General features: G+C 44.3%; 1 protein-coding gene across 1 annotated transcript; it reads right to left on the reverse strand.

Annotated features, from left to right (window-relative positions):
- Positions 1–858: 858 nt before the first annotated feature.
- RSAD2 (radical S-adenosyl methionine domain containing 2) lies at positions 859–19002 on the reverse strand. Its single transcript, XM_019970738.2, has 6 exons — positions 18548–19002; positions 14264–14425; positions 9981–10210; positions 7349–7498; positions 5155–5187; positions 859–3238 (listed from the first exon to the last, which is right to left on the reverse strand). The coding sequence occupies exons 1-6, from the start codon at positions 18897–18899 to the stop codon at positions 3074–3076; spliced, it is 1092 nt and encodes a 363-aa protein (XP_019826297.1). The 5' UTR covers positions 18900–19002; the 3' UTR covers positions 859–3073.
- Positions 19003–20992: the final 1990 nt, after the last annotated feature.

Here is a 20992-nt window from a genome sequence, read left to right on the forward strand (position 1 = left end):
CCTGAAGAAGTGAGTAAAGCGAAAGTAAAGTCATTCAGTCGTGTCCAACTCTTTGCAACCCCATGGACTGTAGCCTACGAAGCTCCTCTGTCCATGGAATTTTCCAGGCAAGAGTACTGGAGTGAGTTGCCATTTCCTTCTCCAGAGGATCTTCCCCACCCAGGGATCGAACCCAGGTCTCCCACATTGCAAGAAGACACCTTTACCATCTGAGCCACCAGGGAAGCTCAGGAAGTGAGTATTTACAACTGAAGATTAAATGCAATGAAATGTCTGAGAAAATGCCCCATGTCCAAGAAGGGCCAGTCTGAGTCTGGAGGGTATGGGGTGGGCATTGGAGCTGGGGTTGTAGAACTCTTGACTCCAAGGGCTGGGAAAGGCAGGCCTGGCCTGAGGCATCTGAGGGGCAGGGACTGAATGGGCAGCTCAGAACCGGGTGCTCCGAACGGTTCCGTGCCACCTGGGACTCTGGGTGCCAGGCTCCCGCTCTGCAGACTGCAGACCCTGTGATATTCAGAACAGCGAAACAGCTGCTCTGCGACCACGCTAATCCTGGGCTGCTGCTATTCCTGCTGCCTGTCTACAGGAATTCATTCCTTCCAAAGGGATCAAGTTCAGGACACCAGGCCCCCCAGATGCTGGCTTTCATTTAAAACAAGAGGAGTCCTTTCCCCAGTGGCTCTTCTCTGCTCCATCTTGTTGCCAGTGGGGCTGTCTGAAATGTGCTCATTAATTGTTGGTAACTTTGTTGATTTTTAAAGCGTACTTGCCTTAGCAATAGTGGTTTGTAAAAGCCCGCAATTACTTAAACACACACCAAGGAGAGACTTCATTACATTGACCCACTGAGAATGAAGGTAGTGTACAAAAATTACTTTATTACAACATCTTACAAAACAACAGACCAGCAGTCAAGAGCATCCCACATATAGAAAAAAATAAACATATATACATATATTTCCCTAAAACTGAGATGTCCAAAACACACTCAAGACAAAGTCTTAAAAGCTTATGGCGTGAGTAGCCTTCATCTAATCACGAGGAATGAATTAGTCCTTTCAACAAGAGAGCGGCCTGTGCAATGAATTACTTTCTGATAGAACCTCATGGAGAATTTGTCCACCTGTTTTTTATCATGATTCTCTTTATTGATCGAAGAACTAGACTCCAAACTCCAGATTGTCATAGAAGAGGAGCTGACATATCAGATGTTTCAGATTCATACTTTGTATACCAGCATGCTGTTACTAATGCCCAGTCTTTCCAGGTTTCCTAAGACAAAATTCCATTCCTATTGTCACAACCTAACCAAGAAGTAATTGAAAGCACCACAAAAATACTTGCCTTTAATACTTTAATGGCGATACCTCACTGAAATTATCTTTTATTTTCCTAATAAAAAGAAATACATCTCACAAAATAGACCCAAATATTTAAAAACAAAATATAAAGCAAAATGTTATATAATCCAAACTTGAAATTTACTGTAATGCTACTTCTTCAGCTAAAGAAAAATGAACACTTGAATATTTTAAACATTAAGGAATTGAAAATTCTGTCAGTGCATAAGGAAGTGGGTGGTGGTGTAAAAACAGCTGGAAAGTGTATTTAAAATAGCTTATTTTTCATTTTTCTTTTTTTTCATTTTTTTAATTTTATTGTTTTTATCTTTATATACATATTTTTTTCATTTTTCTAAGTGCAATGTTTTACTTTATATTATTTCTCTTTGGGGAAAGAGAAATGTAGTTTCCCTCAGGTTGAGAGAAATTCACTTCATATTTCATTTGAATCACAGTGACTTAACATTTGAAGTAAGGATATCTTTTCTGAGGAAAAAAAAAATCACTTAAACCGAACTTTTAAAATCTGCAAGTCTTGAAAAAAAGATTCTGAAGTAGAATATCTACGTGGAGGCTTAACAGAATCAGGCAACATTTAGATGCCATCTAGTGGCCAAAACGGCAGCTGGATTATTAATTAAAGAGTTCTTTGAGCAAAAAATTGTCTGTGATTTTGCTGTTTTAGAGCAATGATAGGAAACTATTACTTCCCAGGCAATGGGATAGTGTTACATGAATAAAATTACACGAATAAAGTTCAGGTGGTATTTCCACCAGAAGAGGGTTTTGTTCCTTGACCCAATTCAAATGACGTTTTTCTTCGAGCTCTTTCTTAGCAGTAAGAGAAGGCTCTGGAACTTTCTCACGTTGCCCTAGATTACATCCTTATTTCAAGTGGTTCAGAGTTAAATGGGAAAGAGTAGCTTTGTGCCACAGCCTTATTCACAGAAAAGCCAGGTCCAGTCGCAGCCCCCTGCTCCGCTGTCACCTGGTGCTTTTGCCAACGGGATCGTGCCGATCCAGGAAACTGTCACTTCCTGGTGATGTGCAGACAACCGAGCAAATAAACAATGTTGTTGCCTGCAGGCTCAGAAGATCCGCACGGCAACCCAAGCCCCGACCCCGTGTCAACTCCATCATGAAACGTAAAGCATACCTGGGTTTTGTTAAGACTCTTGGAAAACAAAAGGGAGATGGCTCACATTCCTGGCATAGTCAGTATGGGCTGCAGATTTTCTCTTTCTGGGTCTCACCAAAGCCTGATAAGATGAACATTTCTTATTTTTTGAAATATGTATGGACTATTTATCAACGTCTAGTTAAGTATCCAAGGTTGCAATGATATAAAGGCTGAGAAATAAAAAGCCTCCCCACAGGTGGAGAGACTTCCTAATTTTTCCAGATGGGAAAATAACTATAAACTGAAAGGACTGGGAAAACAACTCCAAAACGGAAGCACAGGAGCCACAGTAGACACTACTTGAGCATTAAATGCAAAATGAGCTACTTAACTAAGGTTAATTGTCTTGTATGAGCTACGGATTTCAATTATCTATGTTATTTGTGTGGGTTCAGTTACCACAGACAAGCAGATTCCACATGCGATGAAAACAGGATTTGGGGCCCCTGAGAAGTGCCCATCAGAAGGGGGGCAGCCACACACAGAGTCCCAAGGTGGTCCCCACGGGTGGGCAGAGGGTGGTCCAGCTTCCAGCTTCACCAGTTCAACTTCACCAGTCTAACTTCAGGTCTGCTTTGCTCCATACATATTTCCCTCCTCGCTTTAGAAACATCTTCTCATCAAAGCCACTGAATTTTATAGCTTCTTCTACACCCACGTCCAAGATGGACTTGGAAGGATCCTTCCGCCCATTTCTACAGTTCAGGAAGCGCATCTAGGAAATTCAGGACAAAAGTTAGAATATTTCCATATAATTTTCCTATAAAACTCAACTAGAGGGATCAACTCAAAATGATTCTGGATATTCCAATCATTCCAACAAATGTTTGTGGAGACCTATAAGTGAGATGCTCCCCTGGGGATGCTGAGCCCATTGGACAGCATTTCTGCTCTCAACCAGCTCTCTTCACCCACCTGAACACGTTAGGCCAGGTAAGTGCAGGATAACCAGAATTGTATACATGTACGTATCCCTCCATTGGAGGGTAGGATAATTTGGAAAGTCTTCCAAAAGATGCTGACATCTGAGTTGTGTTTTGAAATTGTAAGCCGGAGAGAGTAGTATTGTTAAAGCCCAGAAACAATACAGTAAATTTGCGAAATTTCAGGTAGATGATATTGCTGGTGTGAAAACTGTGTGTGCACAAGCAAGTGAAGAATAATAAAATGTTCTTTTAAGAAAGGGAGAGAAGGTTGTACGAAAAGGCACTTCAAAGCCAGGCAGGTCCCACATCAAGAAGTGTCACGTGCCCTGTTAAGGGTCTTGGTGGTGGTATTCACTCACTCAGCCTGTCCGACTCTTTGCTACCCCCATGGACTGTAGCCCGCCAAGCTCCTCTGTCCCTGGGATTTCCCAGGCAGGAACACTGGAGTGGGTTGCCATTTCCTCCTCCAGGGGATCTTCCTGGATCAGGGATTGAACCCACATCTCCTGCATTGGCAGTCAGGTTCTTTGCCACTGAGCCACCAGGGAAGTCCAGGGGTCTTGGTTTTTATCCTAAATTAAGCATCCTGGAGCGAGGAACCAGATCTTCATACCTTATGACCTACCATGGCACAGAGCATTTTATAGTAATTCTTACTGAATCAAAATGCTCTTAAATTGTCAAAAGTAAATTTTGTTCCCACTCTGTTTATTCCAACTATGCAGATACCAGAGAATTTTGAAGGAACATTGGTAAAAATCCCCAGGCAGTAAGGATACTCCAAAAATAAATTCCGTTTGACTTTTCCTCTCTACCTTGAACCCATAAACTAAACACTTGTGTTATCACCCTCACCCCTCTGCTCTGTAAAGAAAGCTCATATTGACAAAAAAGTGAATGACTGTGAAGTATCACTGATTAACTTGAAAATAATAAAGTGTCAAAAGTCACAGTAGGCATTTCTTGAAACACCAAATCCAACTTAAATATGGAAAAGCCACTGTTCTTGGAACTCATTTCTTAAACACAGGTCTTTGAATGGAAGTATTTGTCCTGTGCTAGAAATATTGGCAAACGTTTCTGAATTGGGACAAAAACAGAAGAGACAGAGAGAGAAAGGGAAAGTGATTTTTCAGTTTTGAGAATGCTGGGTTATCTTTTCCCTCGGAAGGCAGTGGCATAGGAATGTATTGGTGGCTTTAGGGGACTCTGCAACCTCTTCACCCCAAAGCTGACGGCAATCTGTTAGAGATAAGCCGGCAGCATCTGAGGAATTAAAGGCAATAATGTGACTTGTGACACATCCTTCCTGCAAAGAACCCCTGGTACCCCATGACCAGAGAAGCCAGCCAAAGATGGCATAACAGAGGGAGTCTGCTTTGTGTGATGTCAGCTCCACACAACCTCCGTGGATCCATGGCCACGGGGAAGACACCGTGTAGTGGCGGAGGGGGCAGGGTGGTCATGCAAACATGGGCACTGGGTTCAAGCCAACACCTGCCCAACGCCTTAGCTCCAATGTGGGCACAGTGGATGAAGTCAGGGCTCTATAGTGTTGATGCTAATCAGTGACAATAAAAATAGGAAATGCTGGCTAAAAAGAACGAATATGGGTTAAACGGTTATGCTGATTGTAACTCAACTCTGGCCTTGCTGCTTAGCTTATTTTTAAGGGATCATTTTATGATGCACTAGAAATACTCACATATTCATCCAGAATAAGGTAGGAATCTCTCATCTGCAAAGGAGAAATTACAGACAAATTTAGTTTCAGGCATATTTTTCAGTACGTACACTCAGCTGTCTGCCTTACAATGTTCGTGTGTTTGCTTCACCTTATCTCTGGAGTCACCATTTCTCAAATCTCCTGAGCATCTTTGGATTCATCTCCACAAGGTAAGCCACCTGCCAGGACCCCGCCCCCACCCAAAATGCCCCCCACCCGGGCAAGCTGTCTGTGTCCATTCAGATTCTAACAGATTCCAGCAAGCTGGCCTCTGCGTCCTGCTGGAAGGGTCACAGGGCGCTCTGAAAGCGCCTCTGACAAGGAAGCACCCAGGCTAACTCTCCATGCCCTCCAGATCTTGGAGTGCCCCGTCCTTCCCTGTTCAGTGTTCCTCATGTGTGTGACATGCCTCTAACGGACCCCCTTTTCAGTGAATAAAGCAGAATCTCTAATGCTACTGCCTGTGTACTAAGTTGCTTCAGCCGTGTCCAACTCTTCGCCACCCCGTGGACTGTAGTCCCCCAGGCTCCTCTGTCTATGGGATTCTCCAGGCATGAATACTGGAGTGGGTTGCCAGTTCTTTCTCCAGGGGATCTTCCCAACCCAGGGATCGAACCTGTGTCTCTTATGTCTCCTGGATTGTCAGGCGGGTACTTTACCACTAGAGCCACCTGGGAAGCCCTTTAATGCTATTACCTGGGAGCTTACTGAGGACTTGAACATTGCTTTCATTCCTCGTAACTAGTGACGTCTTTCAGAGGTAGGCGGAGGGTGTATCTGTACTTCTGTAGGAAGTTGTACCCTCCCTACGTACCCACAGAGGTTGGGGTCTGCACATGTGTTTGCATAAAGGCCAGATTGTAAATATTTTTCAGTCTTGTAGGCTGTTGGTCTCTACGGCAACTTTAGTTCACCTTTCTTTACCTTTGACATAGGTGAAGTCAGCCCAACCTTGCCTCTCACACAGCTGAGGTCAGCTAACTTTATCTCTGATGTGGGTGAGGTCAGTTAACCCTTTTTCTGATGTAGGTGAGGTCAGTTAATTCTGCCTCTGACATGGTGAGGTCAGTTAATTCTATGACTCAGGCCCCTGTGTTTCTGAAATGGGGGAGTGATTTCTGGTTCATGGTCCCTCTGTGAAGAACTCACCCAAGTATTAATAGTAATGCTTATTATAACTTATATGTTCTTTGATCTCACATTAACTGCATAATTAAGACAACTTTTATAAAGTCAAATACAACAGTGTGGACATATGAGTATTCTCCTCTGTTTTCTGTCCTCTTTTTGAAAGCTGCTCTGACCCCATCTGGGAATTTTCTTATTCATGCTCTGGTCAACATGACTTAGGAGTCTAAAGCATAAGGAATGAGTCCTTGTTCTGGAATTTCCAATATGATATAAGCATGTGAGGGAGAGATTTTGCTGCATGTTTATTCTTCGGGGGAAGATGGGGAAAGCTTTTGATTTTTAAATAATTGAAAAATAATAAAACTACCTATTTTAGAAAAATTTAAAGTCTGAAGAGTTATCAAGGTAGACAAAAATGATTGATAATCCATTACCCCAAGACGACCACAGGATGCGTACATACACACCCGTGCACACTAGGATTAAAGGTAGAATGGATTTTGCCTGTTGTTCTTTATTTCCACCCAATATCATATCATGCAAATTTATCCTGGCTCCCTAATGTACTTAGTCAGTATAACATTCCATACTGACAACATGAGTTTACCTGTTCTCTGTATGCTGAGTATCAGACTACCTTCAATTTTTTTTTTTTTTACTCCTCTCCTTAACACTGCAGGAACATAGCTTTGAACAAGAAGTTCTTTTTTCCTTTGGCTTCAGAGAACACTCTGATTATTTACTCTGTGGAATCTCTGCAGGGTAGACATGCTTTGGCTGACATGGTTTAATCTACAGGACATACGCATTTGTGCTAACAAGACATATCCACTGTTCTCACTGGAAACCTAAAGATTTAGTACAGCTTCTATATCTACCATGAGACTCCTCCCCTTTCTCCACGAAACCCTCCCACATCCCAGCATGGGCAGCCCTTGGTGGAGACACTTTTCTCTTTGGAGCTACGTGTGTGATGGGAAACAAAATGATGTTCACTTTCTATTAATACACTTTAATACACTTAGAAAGTTCACTTTCTGACCTTCTGGTTAGACTCGGGCACCAAGCAGGACACATCCTTGTGGCGATCCAAGAACGCTTCAAACTCCTCGTCGCTGATCACGAACCGTTCCGCTTCTCTCAGAGCATCTTCTCCAGAGTTCTCACCCTCAATTATGAGACACTGGAAGACCTGAAACACAAGGGTGGTGTTGGCCTCCTAACGAGCTTTCCACCACTTTTTATCCCAAATTGCATTTCCCTCTGAACCAAGCTTCATCCCTCCTGAGCAGAGAAAGTGAAATTGTTAGTCGCTCAGTTGTGTCCGGTTCTTTGCGACCCCGTGGACTGTGGACTGCAGCCCACCATGCTCCTCTGTCCATGGGATTTCCCAGGCAAGCATACTGGAGTGAGCACACATTTCCTTCTCCAGGAGATCTTCCTGACCCAGGGATCGAACCCACGTCTCCCGCATTGCAGGCGGATTCTTTACCATCTGCGTCACCAGGGAAGCTCAGCAGAGAAAACTTGTTCAACTGAGGAACATTCTAGAAAGACACTGCTCTGGCAAAATGAAAATGTGACCTGAAATTTAGGAATATGGTACTAAAAGCCCAAATATTCCCAAAATATAATGTTTTAAAAAACTGATCTAGGTTATATTTGATTTAGTCTTTTTTTTTTTTTTCATAATATGAGTGAAATGAATTGAAGTTGCTCAGTCGTGTCCAACTATTTTCAACCCTGTGGACTGTAGTCTGCCAGGCTTCTCCATCCATGGAATTTTCCAGGCAAGGATACTGGAGTAGGTTGCGATTTCCTTCTCCAGGGGATCAACATTGGGTAATTGGGCATCTTTTACAAAATTAGAAACTTCAGCTGAAATCAATGTAAATTCATAAGAATATTTTATATATCTAGAAATCTCTCTTAGTGTTCTGAAAATAATCTTCATGAGATGAACAGAATTGGAATTGGAAAGTATAGGAGAGGAACTCCTTTACTATTACTTTTGGGGTCATCTCTAGCCTTTGGGTTTGGAACATCAGCTAGTTATACCTATTGAGATGAACAGTTTTGGGGGACTTGAGGAATAGAAGTGATTTTTATGTATATATCTATGTCATAGTTCTTTGATACAAAATAATCAGGTTTATAATACGCGTGCTCAGTCACTCAGTTGTGTCCAACTCTTTGCGACTCCATGGACTGTAGCCCACCAGGCTCCTCTGTCCATGGGTTTCTCCAGATAAGAATACTGGAGTGGGGAGTGGGTTGCCATGCCCTCTTAACAGGGGCTCTTCCTGACCCAGGAATCTTCCTGAGATGCACACCTCCTGCATCTCCTGCATTGGCAGGCACATTCTTTATAACTAGTGCCACCTGGGAAGCCATTTATAATACATCTGCCTATAAATTTTCAATTTTTTAGATCAGCATTTTATTGTTAGTATTTATACTGTGGTATTTTTAAAAGTAGTTTTTAAACCTTTATAGAAATGCATATTGTTTCTTACTACATTTTAGATTTAAGTGATGAAATATACCAGTTGAAATAGGCTTCCTAAAATATTTAACACTTTAATTTTGAGGTAGTCCCTTTAGGTTTTAAGCCATTATGTGCATGCATGCCTGCTAAGTTGCTTCAGTCATGTCCGACTCTTTGAGACCCCATGAACCATAGCCCGCCAGGCTCCTCTGTCCATGGGATTCTCCAGGCAAGAATATGGAGTGGGTTGTCATTCCTTCTCCAGAGGATCTTCCAGACCTAGGGATCAAATCCAGGTCACCTGCACTGGATTTAATCCACTGCAGGAGGATTTTTTACCATCTGAGTCAAGGAAGACTCATCTGCTAGAGAAGGAGTCAAATACCGCCTCCTACATGAAGTCTTCCTGGTTTTTTGGCAGAATTAAACCTTTCCCATTTTGCCTTCCCACTTTATCCCAGCAGACATAGCTTCATATTCCATGAGTTTTCTTCCTCTCTTTTCCTTCCTAGAATTGAATTCTACATACTATCTTCAGTTGTATTAGTCTGGGATCCAGCCACAGACTTTGATGGATTCTTGCATGACAATGACCAGGGCAAATTGTTAAGAATACATATTCAGGGGCTTCCTTGGCGGTCCAGTGATTAAGAAATCTCCTTGCAATGCAAAGGACACAAGTTCAATCCCTGAACTGGGAAGATCCCACATGCCTCGGAGCCACTAAGCCCATGCACCACAACTACTGAGCCCAGGAGCTGCAAATCCTGAGTCCACATGCTGTTAACTACTGAAGTCTAAAGCTTGTGCTCTGCATCAAGAGAAGTCACCATAATGAGAAGCTCACACCCTGCACCTAGAGAATAGACCCTCATTGCTGCAATTAGAAAAAAGTTCATGTGGCAGTGAAGACCCAGCACAGTCAAAAATGAATAAATCTTTACCAAAAACAAAACAAAACAAAAACCGACATATTCACACAAGTCCTCCTGCTAATCTGTTTCAGGACAGTGCGTATGGGATGAGTCCCCAGAAGCCAATTCTAAGTCTAGCAGCAAGAAGGACCAAACCCAGCTGGCTCTCTGAGTCCAGAGCTCTCTGTATCCTTATCATTTTTGGTGTCCCTGAAGCAAATCTCTCCTGAACGCTCACTGCATTACAATCACAAAAGCAATGCGGTTGGTACCTTCCAGCGGACGGGGTTGAGCGCGGTTATCTGTTCCTTCATATCCTCGTCCACGTTGAATCGATTGATGACTGAGTTTATCTTGAAGGCCACTCTGTATTCCTTACACCATGTCCTCAGTTTCTGGAGATTTTCCACGTGGTTCTTCTTTCCTTGACCACGGCCAATAAGGACATTGACCTGCTCGTCAAAGCTGTCACAGGAGATGGCGAGAATGTCCAAATATTCACCTGAGGGAAAACAATCACCGTTAGGCTTTTCTGTCCAAGGAGGAAAACTTAGGTTAAGCTTTTCCATCCAAGGATGAAAGCATAGGATTTGGGGCTTCCCTGGTGGCTGACGGGGAAAAAATCGGCCTGCCAACGCAGGAGACACGGGTTCACTCCCTGATCTAGGAAGATGCCCACATGCCTCAGAGCAACCAAGCCCGAGTACCACTACTGAGCTTGGGCTCCAAGCCCAGGAGCCACAGCGACAGAAGCCTACATGCCCCTGAGCCTGTGCTTCGCAACACGAGAAGCCTCTACAAGGAAGAGTTGCCTCTTGTGCCCAAAACTAGAGAAAAGCCCTCACAGCAGGGAAGTCAGCACAGCCAAAAACAAAGAAATAAAATTATATATATATATAAAAGAGCATAGGCTTTCAAGCCAGAGGTGGAGAACTGGAGCCTTAAGGACCACAGAAGTAGGCAAAAACGTTTTGTTTGTTCCTCCAGACATTTAAAAATGTTACAGGAGCTAAATCTGACTACATGTCAGCTCTGTGTCTGTTACTTTGACCTTTGCTTCCCTTTGCTATTGTTCACTAAAAGAATACTGTCCATACACAATGGCCTGCCTCAGAGAACCCTGGCCCTCTGCCTGAATGTTAAACCAAAATGCTTTTGTTCAGAGAAACACCCTGAACTTGTCCACCTGCAAGAGAAAAGAAACATACATATCCTTCCTGAGGGCCCTTGAGGGAATAATTGCAAAACCTGGGGCCTTTTTACTTTATTCCTCATCTGCTCCAGACCCCAATGAGATGCTTTTTTTGAGACAGTCTGCGATCTGGTCCTTCTGCCAGCTTTTGGAGTCAAGTCCTTATTCCTTGTCTCAACACCTCCTCTCCCAGTTTTAAGGCTTGTCGTGTGGTGAGCAGAGCCAGCTTCGACTTGGTAACAAAAATATTTCATGCTGTTTTCAAAGAGTTTTATTTGGGAGATTGAACATAGTCATTAAAAAGAATGAAATAATGCAACCACAGCAATATGGATGGACCAGGAAATTGTCATATTGAGTGAAGTTGGGCAGAAAAAGAGAAACATGGAATGATAGGGCTTGTATTGCAGAATCTTAAAAATGATACACAGGAACTTATTTACAAATGGAAACAGACTCTCTGACTTAGAGAATGAATGCATGATCACCGGGAGGGAGCAGGGCAGTGACAGCCTCGGGTCTGCGACTAACCAAGTGGAAGCACTTGGGACTGACCTGGACAGTCTATGACCATAGACTGACCATAGCGGTCTAAACTGTTATGTTTAAAACAGACAACCAACAAGCACCTACTATGGAGCAAAGGGAACTCTGCTCAATACTCTTTAATAACCTTAATGGGAAAAAGAATTTGAGAAAGAGTAGATTTATGTATAACTAAATTGGAGGAGGAAATGGCAACCCACTCCAGTATTCTTGCCTGGGAAATTCTATGGACAGAGGGGCTTGGCCGGCTATATAGTCCATGGGGTTGCAGAGTCTGACACGACTGAGCGACTGAGCACGTGGAACACACTCTAATACAAAATAAAAGGTGTAAAAAAATAGAGTGTAGATTTAGGATGTATCTTTAATAGTCTGAGGGTATGGCAACACTAACCCTGATCTCTGATATAGGACAAAAATCAATGGCTGTTCACAATTGGCTGTCAAAGTGTCTGCTATGAATAGTCCTTGCACTTTCTTGTTTTCTCCAGTGATCTTTTTTCTTTGCTGTTTTTCAGTCACTAAGTCATTCATGTCTGATTCTTTGTGACCCCATGGACAGCAGCATGCCAGGCTCTCCTGTCCTCCACTAACTCCAGGAGTTTGGTCAAATTCATGTCCATTGAGTTGGTGATGCTATCTAACCATCTCATCCTCTGCCTCCCACTTCTCCTCCTGCCTTCAGTCTTTCCCAGCATCAGGGTCTTTTCCATTGAGTCGACTTTTCGCATCAGGTGGTCAAAGTATTGGATCTTCAGCATCATCCTTTTTCTTGCTGCTACTGCTAAGTCACTTCAGTCGTGTCCGACTCTGTGTGACCGACCCCATAGACGGCAGCCCACCAGGCTCCGCTGCACCTGGGATTCTCCAGGCAAGAACATTGGAGTGGGTTGCCATTTCCTTCTCTAACTCATGAAAGTAAAAAGTGAAAGTTAAGTCGCTCAGTCATGTCCAACTCTTCACAACCCCATGGACTTCGGCCTACCAGGCTCCTCCGTCCATGGGATTTTCCAGGCAAGAGTACTGGAGTGGGGTGCCATTCTTAGACACTTCCAAATTTGCTACTTTGCACTGCCTTTCCAGACCAGCTTCTGAGCTTTTGCCCTAAGGTGCAACACTGCTCGTGGTCCTTACTCCTCACACCACACCTCTTGGAGGGAACGCACTGCCCAGGACACAGCCAGCAAACCCAACTCAGTCTTCTCTGCTTACATGGCTCCCTAACCCTGTCTTATCTCTCTAAATCCAGTTCCCAAAGCTTACTTTTGAATTTCTGATGGTCACCTTTGACTGAGTGACTACCTTCACGGGTGTTTTGTTGCTGACTTGTGGCCCTGTGCTCCTCCTGTTAACCTTTCCCAGATGGGAAGTACAACCCTCCCCCACACCCCACCCTCCCCTCCCCCACGTCCATATTTCTTCATTGTTTAGGAAAGAGGGTTTCATCAGAGATTCCCGTGAACATCCTCAATAAATCATACATGCAACTACCCTTTGAGTGATTTCAAGACTCAAACAACTCACAGAAAGCAAACACAGAACATTTACCCAAAGAGTCCAATCAGAACTGTTTACTAAAATGGTAGTAGTGCTCTGTGCTGACCTAAATGGGGTGGAAATCAAAAAAAAGAGGGGATACATGTAAACAAACAGCTGATCCACTCTGCTGTACGGCAGAAACTAACACAATATTGTAAACAGCTATACTCCAATAAGAATTAATTTTAAAAAACTGTTAAAAAACAAAATAAATAGAATAGACTAAATAAATAAGTCAAATAAAGTGTAATAATAGCTAACATTTTTCACATGCTTCCTAAATTCCAGGTAATGCTCTAAGAATATTAATAAGTGTAAGTGTTAGTCACTCAGACATGCCCAACTCTTTGCAACCCCATGGACTGCAGCCCACCAGGCTCCTGTGTCCAAGAGATTTTCTAGGCAAGGATACTGGAGTGGGTTGCCATTTACTTCTCCAAGAATATTAATATCTATGTAAAAATTAGCACTAAGGGACCTCTACAGTCTTAGGCTTCTCTGGTGGCTTAGTGGTAAAGAATCCACCTGCCAATGTAGGAGACACAGGTTTGATCCCTGAGTCAGGAAGAGCCCCTGGAGAAGGAAATGGCAACCTACTCCAGTATTTTTGCCTGGAGAATCCCATGGACAGAGGAGCCTGGCAGGTTACTATCCATGAGGTCACAAAAGAGTAGGACACGACTTAGTGGCAAAATATCAACAGTCTTAAGACCAGGCGTTCGTAACCCTGATTGCAGAGTGGAATCCCTTTGGAGCACCCCAAGTTGGAATGTCCACACACCACAAGGCTCTGAAATAAATAGTCTGGAGGCCAGTCCCAGCAGTGATGTCTTATTTAAAGTTCCTCAGTAGCCAAAAAATACATAGCCAGAGGGGAGAATGACTATTTTAGTCCAATCCCTCAATTTATACAGGACACTACTAAAATAGAGTCATTTACATAAATACTCTAAAAATTAAACATGAATAGGAAACAATAAGGTCAGGGCTTGCCAAACTGTCCACTGTGTTCATCTTCCCCACTAATGACTCAACTAAAGCTACTTTGATAATGGACGGGAGCATCTGCTGGTGGGTCCTGCTATCTGCTTTGCCATACTTGTTTATGAGAGCCCTACTGAAACTTGGCGTGCAGCCTGAAGAGAGATTACAACAAGCATACTTGCTTTTTTCCTCCCTTCGGATCCCCAGCAGGCCAGGCCAGAGGCCCAGGATGGAAGGAAATACAGTGACCAACAGTGACAGAGGCCAGAGTCACATGCCGTGGGGGCTGCTTACCGTACTTCTGGAACCACCTCTCGCGGATCAGGCTCCCGTTGCTGACAATGCTGACGCTGGGCAGCTGCAGCTCCTGCTTACAGAACTTCACCAGCCTGCCCAGGTACTCGCCCCGGTCCTGGAGGAATGGCTCCCCGCCTGAGAAGTTGATCTTCTCCATACCTGGGACAGACAGCACATGGAGTTTCCTTCTATTTTAGCACTTCATTAACATCCATTATCATTTTAATGGCAAAAGTAGAGTTTTCTCAAGGTAATAGAATGAGACTGGAGAGAAATGGCAAATAGATAGGGAAACAGTGACAGACTTTATGTTGGGGGGCTCCAAAATCACCACAGATGATGACTGCAGCCATGAAATTAAAAGACGCTTGCTCCTTAGAAGAAGAGCTATGACCAACCTAGACAGCATATTAAAAAGCAGTGACATTACTTTGCCAACAAAGGTCGGTCTAGTCAAGGCTATGGTTTTTCCAATAGTCATGTATGGATGTGAGAATTGGACTATAAAGAAAGCTGAGCACCAAAGAATTGATGCTTTTGAACTGTGGTGTTGGAGAAGACTCTTGAGAGTCCTTTGGACTGCGAGGAGATTCAACCAGTCCATTCTAAAGGAAATCAGTCCTAAATATTAATTGGAAGGACTGATGCTGAAGCTGAAACTCCAATACTTTGGCCACCTCGTGTGAAGGACTGACTCATTTGAAAAGACCCTGATGCTGGGAAAGATTGAGGGCAGGAGGAGAAGGGGACAACAGAGGGTGAGATGGTTGGATGGTATCACTGACTCAATGGACATGGGTTTGGGTAAACTCCGGGAGTCGGTGATGGACAGGGAGGCCTGGCGTGCCACAGTCCATGGGGTTGCAAAGAGTCAGACACGACTGAGGGACTGAACTGAACTGAACAGAGAGAAATGGAGCTAGGACATAGATCCAAGGACATAGGTCCAAGCTCCAAAGCCTTTGATCTTTCTAAAGTGAGTTTGCCCTCCATCCTGGCTTTCCCAGGACAGTCCTGGTTTACAGAGACCACATCTCATCAGTTGTTCTTCCCAGGACCTGTTTTGCTCTCAAATGTTTCTGCAGTAGGACAGTGATAAATTATATCATCTCACTCTTCATAAGCTAACATGCTAGGAGGCAGCTTGTGTGACAAGCATTATTATTCCAAATAAAATATTGTTCCCTAAAAGTGTGATTAAGCAGGGACAGGTAACTGGGGAAAGTGAAACAGTGTGTTGGCCAGTGGTGTAGCCCGTGATGAGTTTGAGGAGCAGGCCAGAGGGGATGAGTGAACGAGAAGACTGAAGGAACGGGATGTAGAGATGCAGCTAAGAGCTTAGAAAAGGAGCCATTCATTCACAGTGGCGGCAACACACAATCCATCCTGTCACAGCTCAGGTCAAGAGCTGTGACGATGCTCATAATGGCTGTGTTCTATTCAACCTGCTGTGTAAAAATCAGAGGAGTAAATAATATATTTTGGAAGCATCTTCATCCAGAGTGGTGGTGGTTTCGTTGCTTCAGTCATGTCAGACTCTTTCGACCTCATGGACTGTAGCCTGCCAGGCTCCTCCATCCATGGGATTCTCTAAGAACTCTGGAGTGGGTTGCCATTTCCTTCTCCAGGGAATTCCTTCCTGACCCAGGAGTCAAACCCAGGTCTCCTGCATTGCAGGCAGATTCTTTACCCACTGAGCTACGAAGGAAGCCTCTTCCTCCAGTGTAGCAATTTTAATTTTAAATGTAATGTATATTTACATTTATTTTCTTAATTTAAATTTAAAAGGAAATTTAAATTTTAACAGTCACCAAAATAGATTTTCCTTCATTTACCAGAAATTTCACTTACAGGACATGCCGCCCATACTATACCCTAACCATCTTAACTAACTTTGGTTTTATTTACTTAAAACTGAGAGGTCACAATATGTATTAATCATAACTATAATAGTTTATGCTCTACTGAAAAAACAAGAGCATTCATTTATTTGTGGCTTGTAGAAACTTTGTAAGATTGATATATGAGCTATCATTTTGCTCTATATTTTAAAGAATATTAAACTGATAGTCAGAAAGTCAAATTTCTTGGCACATCTAATGAGTGCTGGAGCAGGAGCTCAAATACTGGCCTTATGAATCAAGAGTCTAAGTTCTTTCCACCACCTCAGTCCTCTCCTCATTTGTTCATTCATGCATTAATTCATCTATTCAAAAAATTCATTAGATTCCTATTACCTGCTAGATATTTTGCTAGATAAAATGATTAACAGAATGTCAAGTTTCAGTCTTAGAACTCAAACTCTTGGGGGGACCCAAGTATTAAAAACAGAACAGTAAAACAAAAGAGCACAATTTTAAACATGCTATAACAAGCAGTTAGGCTGCTTCCATTCCTTGGCAATGTAAGTAGTGTGCTGTGAACATAGCACTGTGCCATGTGCTTAGGTGCTCATTCATGTCTGCCTCTGCGACCTCATGGATTTTGGCCCACCAGGCTCCTCTGTCCATGGAAGTCTCCAGGCACGAATACTGGAGTGGGTTGCCATTCCCTTCTCCAGGGGATCTTCCTGACCCAGGGATCGAACCCCAGCCTCTTGGGTTTCCTGAATTGGCAGGCGGGTTCTTTACCTCTAGTGCCACCTGGGAAGGTATCTTGCATGAAGAAGACCAGGAATATTTCTAAGGAGCTTTGAAAGTTCACTAACAGAGCCTGGGGTGCCTGGCATTCCAGAAAGAGAGAACAGTGTGATCAGGGTCCACGAGGAAGGTGTTGGGGGAGAATTGTGTCACGTGATGTGCCCATAGCACGGGGTCCTTCAGGAAGTGGGGTGAGGACGGCAGCATGGTACTTGAAGCCTGTGCTCATAAGTTTGGGCTTGGAAGCCAGGGAAGAAAGTTCAGTAGGGGGAGTTATGCATCCAACATATATTTCCGTATGATCACGTGCTTTCCGTGGGGACAAAGGGACAATGAGATGAACTGCAACAGTCCTGGTGAGAAATACCAAGATGCTGAACTAGATGCCACTGGGAACGGCGGTGAGGTGGGTCAGACGCTGGATGAGCTTCGGATGACCGGGCAGACATATGGGGAGTGAAATACGTCAGATCCAGTAACGGTCAGGTGCACATTCTCAGCATGCTGCTGCTGCTGCTGCTGCTAAGTCGCTTCAGTCGTGTCCGACTCTGTGCAACCCCAGAGACGGCAGCCCACCAGGCTCCCCCATCTTGCCTGGGATTCTCCAGGCAAGAACACTGGAGTGGGTTGCCATTTCTTTCTCCAATGTATGAAAGTGAAAAGTGAAAGGGAAGTCACTCAGTCATGTCCGACTCCTAGAGACCCCATGGACTGCAGCCTACCAGGCTCCTCTGTCCAAGGGATTTTCCAGGCAAGAGTAGTGGAGTGGGGGGCCATTGCCTTCTCTGCATTCTCAGCATATAAATTACCAAATTTGGCAAGGCTGGTGTCAGAATAGGAGCTAGTGGTTACCTCAGGCAGAAAGGGCAGGGGCTGAAGGTGGCAGGAGCTATGGGCACCCTGCTGTTCTCTGTGCAGATCTGCCTGCTCTTTATCAGGATGTGGTCACTGTGACGTGCAGTATGTGTGCAAGACAAGTACGTGTTATATGTCTGCAGCGGAGTTAAGCAAGTTGAGAAAGACTCTGGTGATGTGCCTGAGGTTGCTGGCTTAGGAAGTGCTCTAGGGAAGACAGGCAGATGGGAGAGGAGGAGGGCAGATCACCTTAGACCTGGACTGGCTGGGCTGTCTCTGAGATGCCTGCCTGTTACTGATACGGTGACACTCAGTGAGCAAGTCTCCAGAGCAAAAGCACTGCCTTACTTGAATGGTACACAGCTTCTCTAAATATTCATGATAAGAGCACGTAAATAATCCCAAACAACAAACCCAAACATTGCATTTCTTAAGTCAAAAGTTTTTGTATTTGTTGGTAGCTCTTATCAGCTGTTTCTGGGGAACTCAGTACATCAACTCAGAGAGAGGCACAACTTCCCAACCTGCCTCCTTCCCCATGCTGCTCACTTAGAAGAAGCGGTGATGCTTTGCTCCCTGATGCAGCCCACTCTGCAAGTTGGGAAGATCTCGGCACCCATCCACAGCTCACCCCCACCTCCTCTGGCCGGAGTGCATCCCCACTGTGTCCTGGGAAGGACTGAGTTCCTGGGGAACCTCTCCGACCGGGACTGCTCCCTGACCCAGCCTCTTCGCCCTTCTTGAAGTGACTGAGCACCTGAGGGTTTTCCTGGGTCTGGGGACTCACCTGCTTCTTTCAGCATCAGCAGACCTTTCTTGGCCTCCTCCAGCGGCAGCACGAAGGACGTTTTGGCTGTGTGGAAGCAGAAGCCACACTTGTAGTTGCACTGGCGGGTGAAGTGGTAATTGACGCTGGTGGGGGTGGTGGGCAGGTCGCCGCCGTCCTCTCCCTCCGCCCTGCCGGGCTCCCCCGCTTCCCTCCTGTCCTGGAGCGGCCGGCTCCTCTCGCCCCCTGCCAGCCAAGATGCTGCACGGAGCTGGAGGAACAGGGGCCCCAAGCTGCTCCACACAGAGCCCAGGGGCTGCAGGAAGACATTCAGCAGCTTGAGAGCAAATGCAATGGGTACCAGCATCCACATGGTGGCAGGTGCCCTGAGGCTGCGCTGTGGTGGCAAGTGCCCTGAGACTGCGTTGCAGCTGCAGGCTGGCTTTTATACATGCCTGGCCCCCTGTCATACGGGAGGAGGAACACACCTTCCTTGACTAACGCTCAGCTGAGTGTTAAGTTTCGATTTCCTTCTTCGTGAAAATGAAAGTTGGAACAGGGCCAAGACTAAAGTCTCAGGAGTAGGACCAACATCTGGTTTTCTCTGCCCCATGGCATAGCTCCGTCTCCTGGAATCAGTACTAGTTCAGACTGGATGTAGATGGACATGCTGCTCTCGAATCTCTATTTGGATCCAGCAGGTAGTGATAGAACTAGGCAGAGACATAGCCACCTCTACAGCTGCTGCATTACTAGTGCAGGACATAACCTGTAGAAGCATCTGCCCCAGTGCCCTTTACTTGCGAGGGCTCAGTGAGAGTTTGTCTGGAGAGCCAAACAGTGAAGACTGATTGCCTGGTAAACGATGAGAGCAGACTCTATCAGCTCAGGACCCCTTTCAGATCTCAGTTGAAATGTATAGGCACATAAAAACATCAATGCCTGAATCTTCCTTTAGTGATTCATCTTAATGAATGTATTTTCACATGGTGAAAAGTTTCAAATGTTGAAATTAAGCCATTTATCTTTGCCTGCAGGTTTATGCTTGTCTATACCATTTTTAAAAGACAAGAGAAGAATCAGATGCTTTTCTAAGATCCTTCTTTTTTTAAAAAAAAAATTGAAGTATGGTTAATTTACAAGGTTGTATTAGTTTCAGGTGTACAAAAAAGTGATTCACTTATCAGTACAGTTCAGTCACTCAGTCATGTCTGACTCTTTGCGACCGCATGGACTGCAGCACGCCAGGCCTCTGTGTCCATCACCAACTCCTGGATTTAACTCAAACTCATGTCCTTTGAGTCCGTGATGCTATCCAACCATCTTATCCTCTGTTGTCCCCTTCTCTTCCCACCTTCAATCTTTCCCAGCATCAGGGTCTTTTCCAATGAGTCATTTCTTCGCATAAGGTGTCCAAAGTATTGGAGTTTCAGCTTTAGCATCAGTCCTTCCAATTAATATTCAGGACTGATCTTCTTTAGAATGGACTGGTTTGATGTCCTTGCAGTCCAAGGGACTCTCAAGAGTCTTCTGCAACACCACAGTTCAAAAGCTGTGGTACTCAGCTTTCTTTATAGTTCAACTCTGACATCCATACATGACTACTAGAAAAACCATAGCTTTGACTAGACCAAGCTTTGTTGGCAAAGTAATAATGTCTCTGCTTTTTAATATGCTGTCAAGGTTGGTCATAGCTTTTCTTCCAAGGAGCAAGCGTCTCTTAATTTCATGGCTGCAATCACCATCTGCAGTGATTTTGGGGCCCCCCAAAATAAATTCTCTCACTGTTTCCACTGTTTCCCCATCTATTTGCCATGAAGTGATGAGACCAGATGCCATAATCTTAGCTTTCTGGATGTTGAGTTTTAAACTAACCTTTTCACTCTCCTCTTTCACTTTCATCAAGAGGCTCTTTAGTTCTTCACTTTCTGTCATAAGGGTCATGTCATCTGCATATCTGAGGTTATTGATATTTCTCCCGGATATCTTGATTCCAGCTTGCGCTTCCTCCAGCCCAGCATTTCTCATGGTGTTCTTTGCATATAATTTAAATAAGCAGGGTGACAGTATACAGCCTTGATGTACTCCTTTTCCTATTTGGAACCAGTCTGTTGTTCCATGTCCAGTGCTAACTGTTGCTTCCTGACCAGCATGCAGATTTCTCAAGAAGCAGGTGAGGTGGTCTGGTATTCCCATCTCTTTCAGAATTTTCCACAGTTTATTGTGATCCACACAGTCAAAGGCTTTGGCATAGTCAATAAAGCAGAAATAGATGTTTTTCTGGAACTCTCTTGCTTTTTTGATGATCCAATGGATGTTGGCAATTTGATCTCTGGTTCCTCTGCCTTTTCTAAAACCAGCTTGATCATATGAAAGTTCACAGTTCACGTATTGCTAAAGCCTCTTTGGAGAATTTTGAGGATTACTTTACTAGCGTGTGAGATGAGTGCAATTGTGCGGTAGTTT

This window comes from Bos indicus, chromosome 11, assembly GCF_029378745.1.
Source record: "Bos indicus isolate NIAB-ARS_2022 breed Sahiwal x Tharparkar chromosome 11, NIAB-ARS_B.indTharparkar_mat_pri_1.0, whole genome shotgun sequence".
Lineage (NCBI taxonomy): Eukaryota > Metazoa > Chordata > Mammalia > Artiodactyla > Bovidae > Bos > Bos indicus.

Coding starts and splice junctions, on each gene's coding strand:
- RSAD2 (XM_019970738.2), bottom strand. CDS start 18,899: ATGTGGATGCTGGTACCCATTGCATTTGCTCTCAAGCTGCTGAATGTC. Junction 14,426..18,547: donor GCTGATGCTGAAAGAAGCAG/GTGAGTCCCCAG, acceptor TGTCTGTCCCAG/GTATGGAGAAGATCAACTTC. Junction 7,499..9,980: donor TCAACCCCGTCCGCTGGAAG/GTACCAACCGCA, acceptor CTTGTGTTTCAG/GTCTTCCAGTGTCTCATAAT.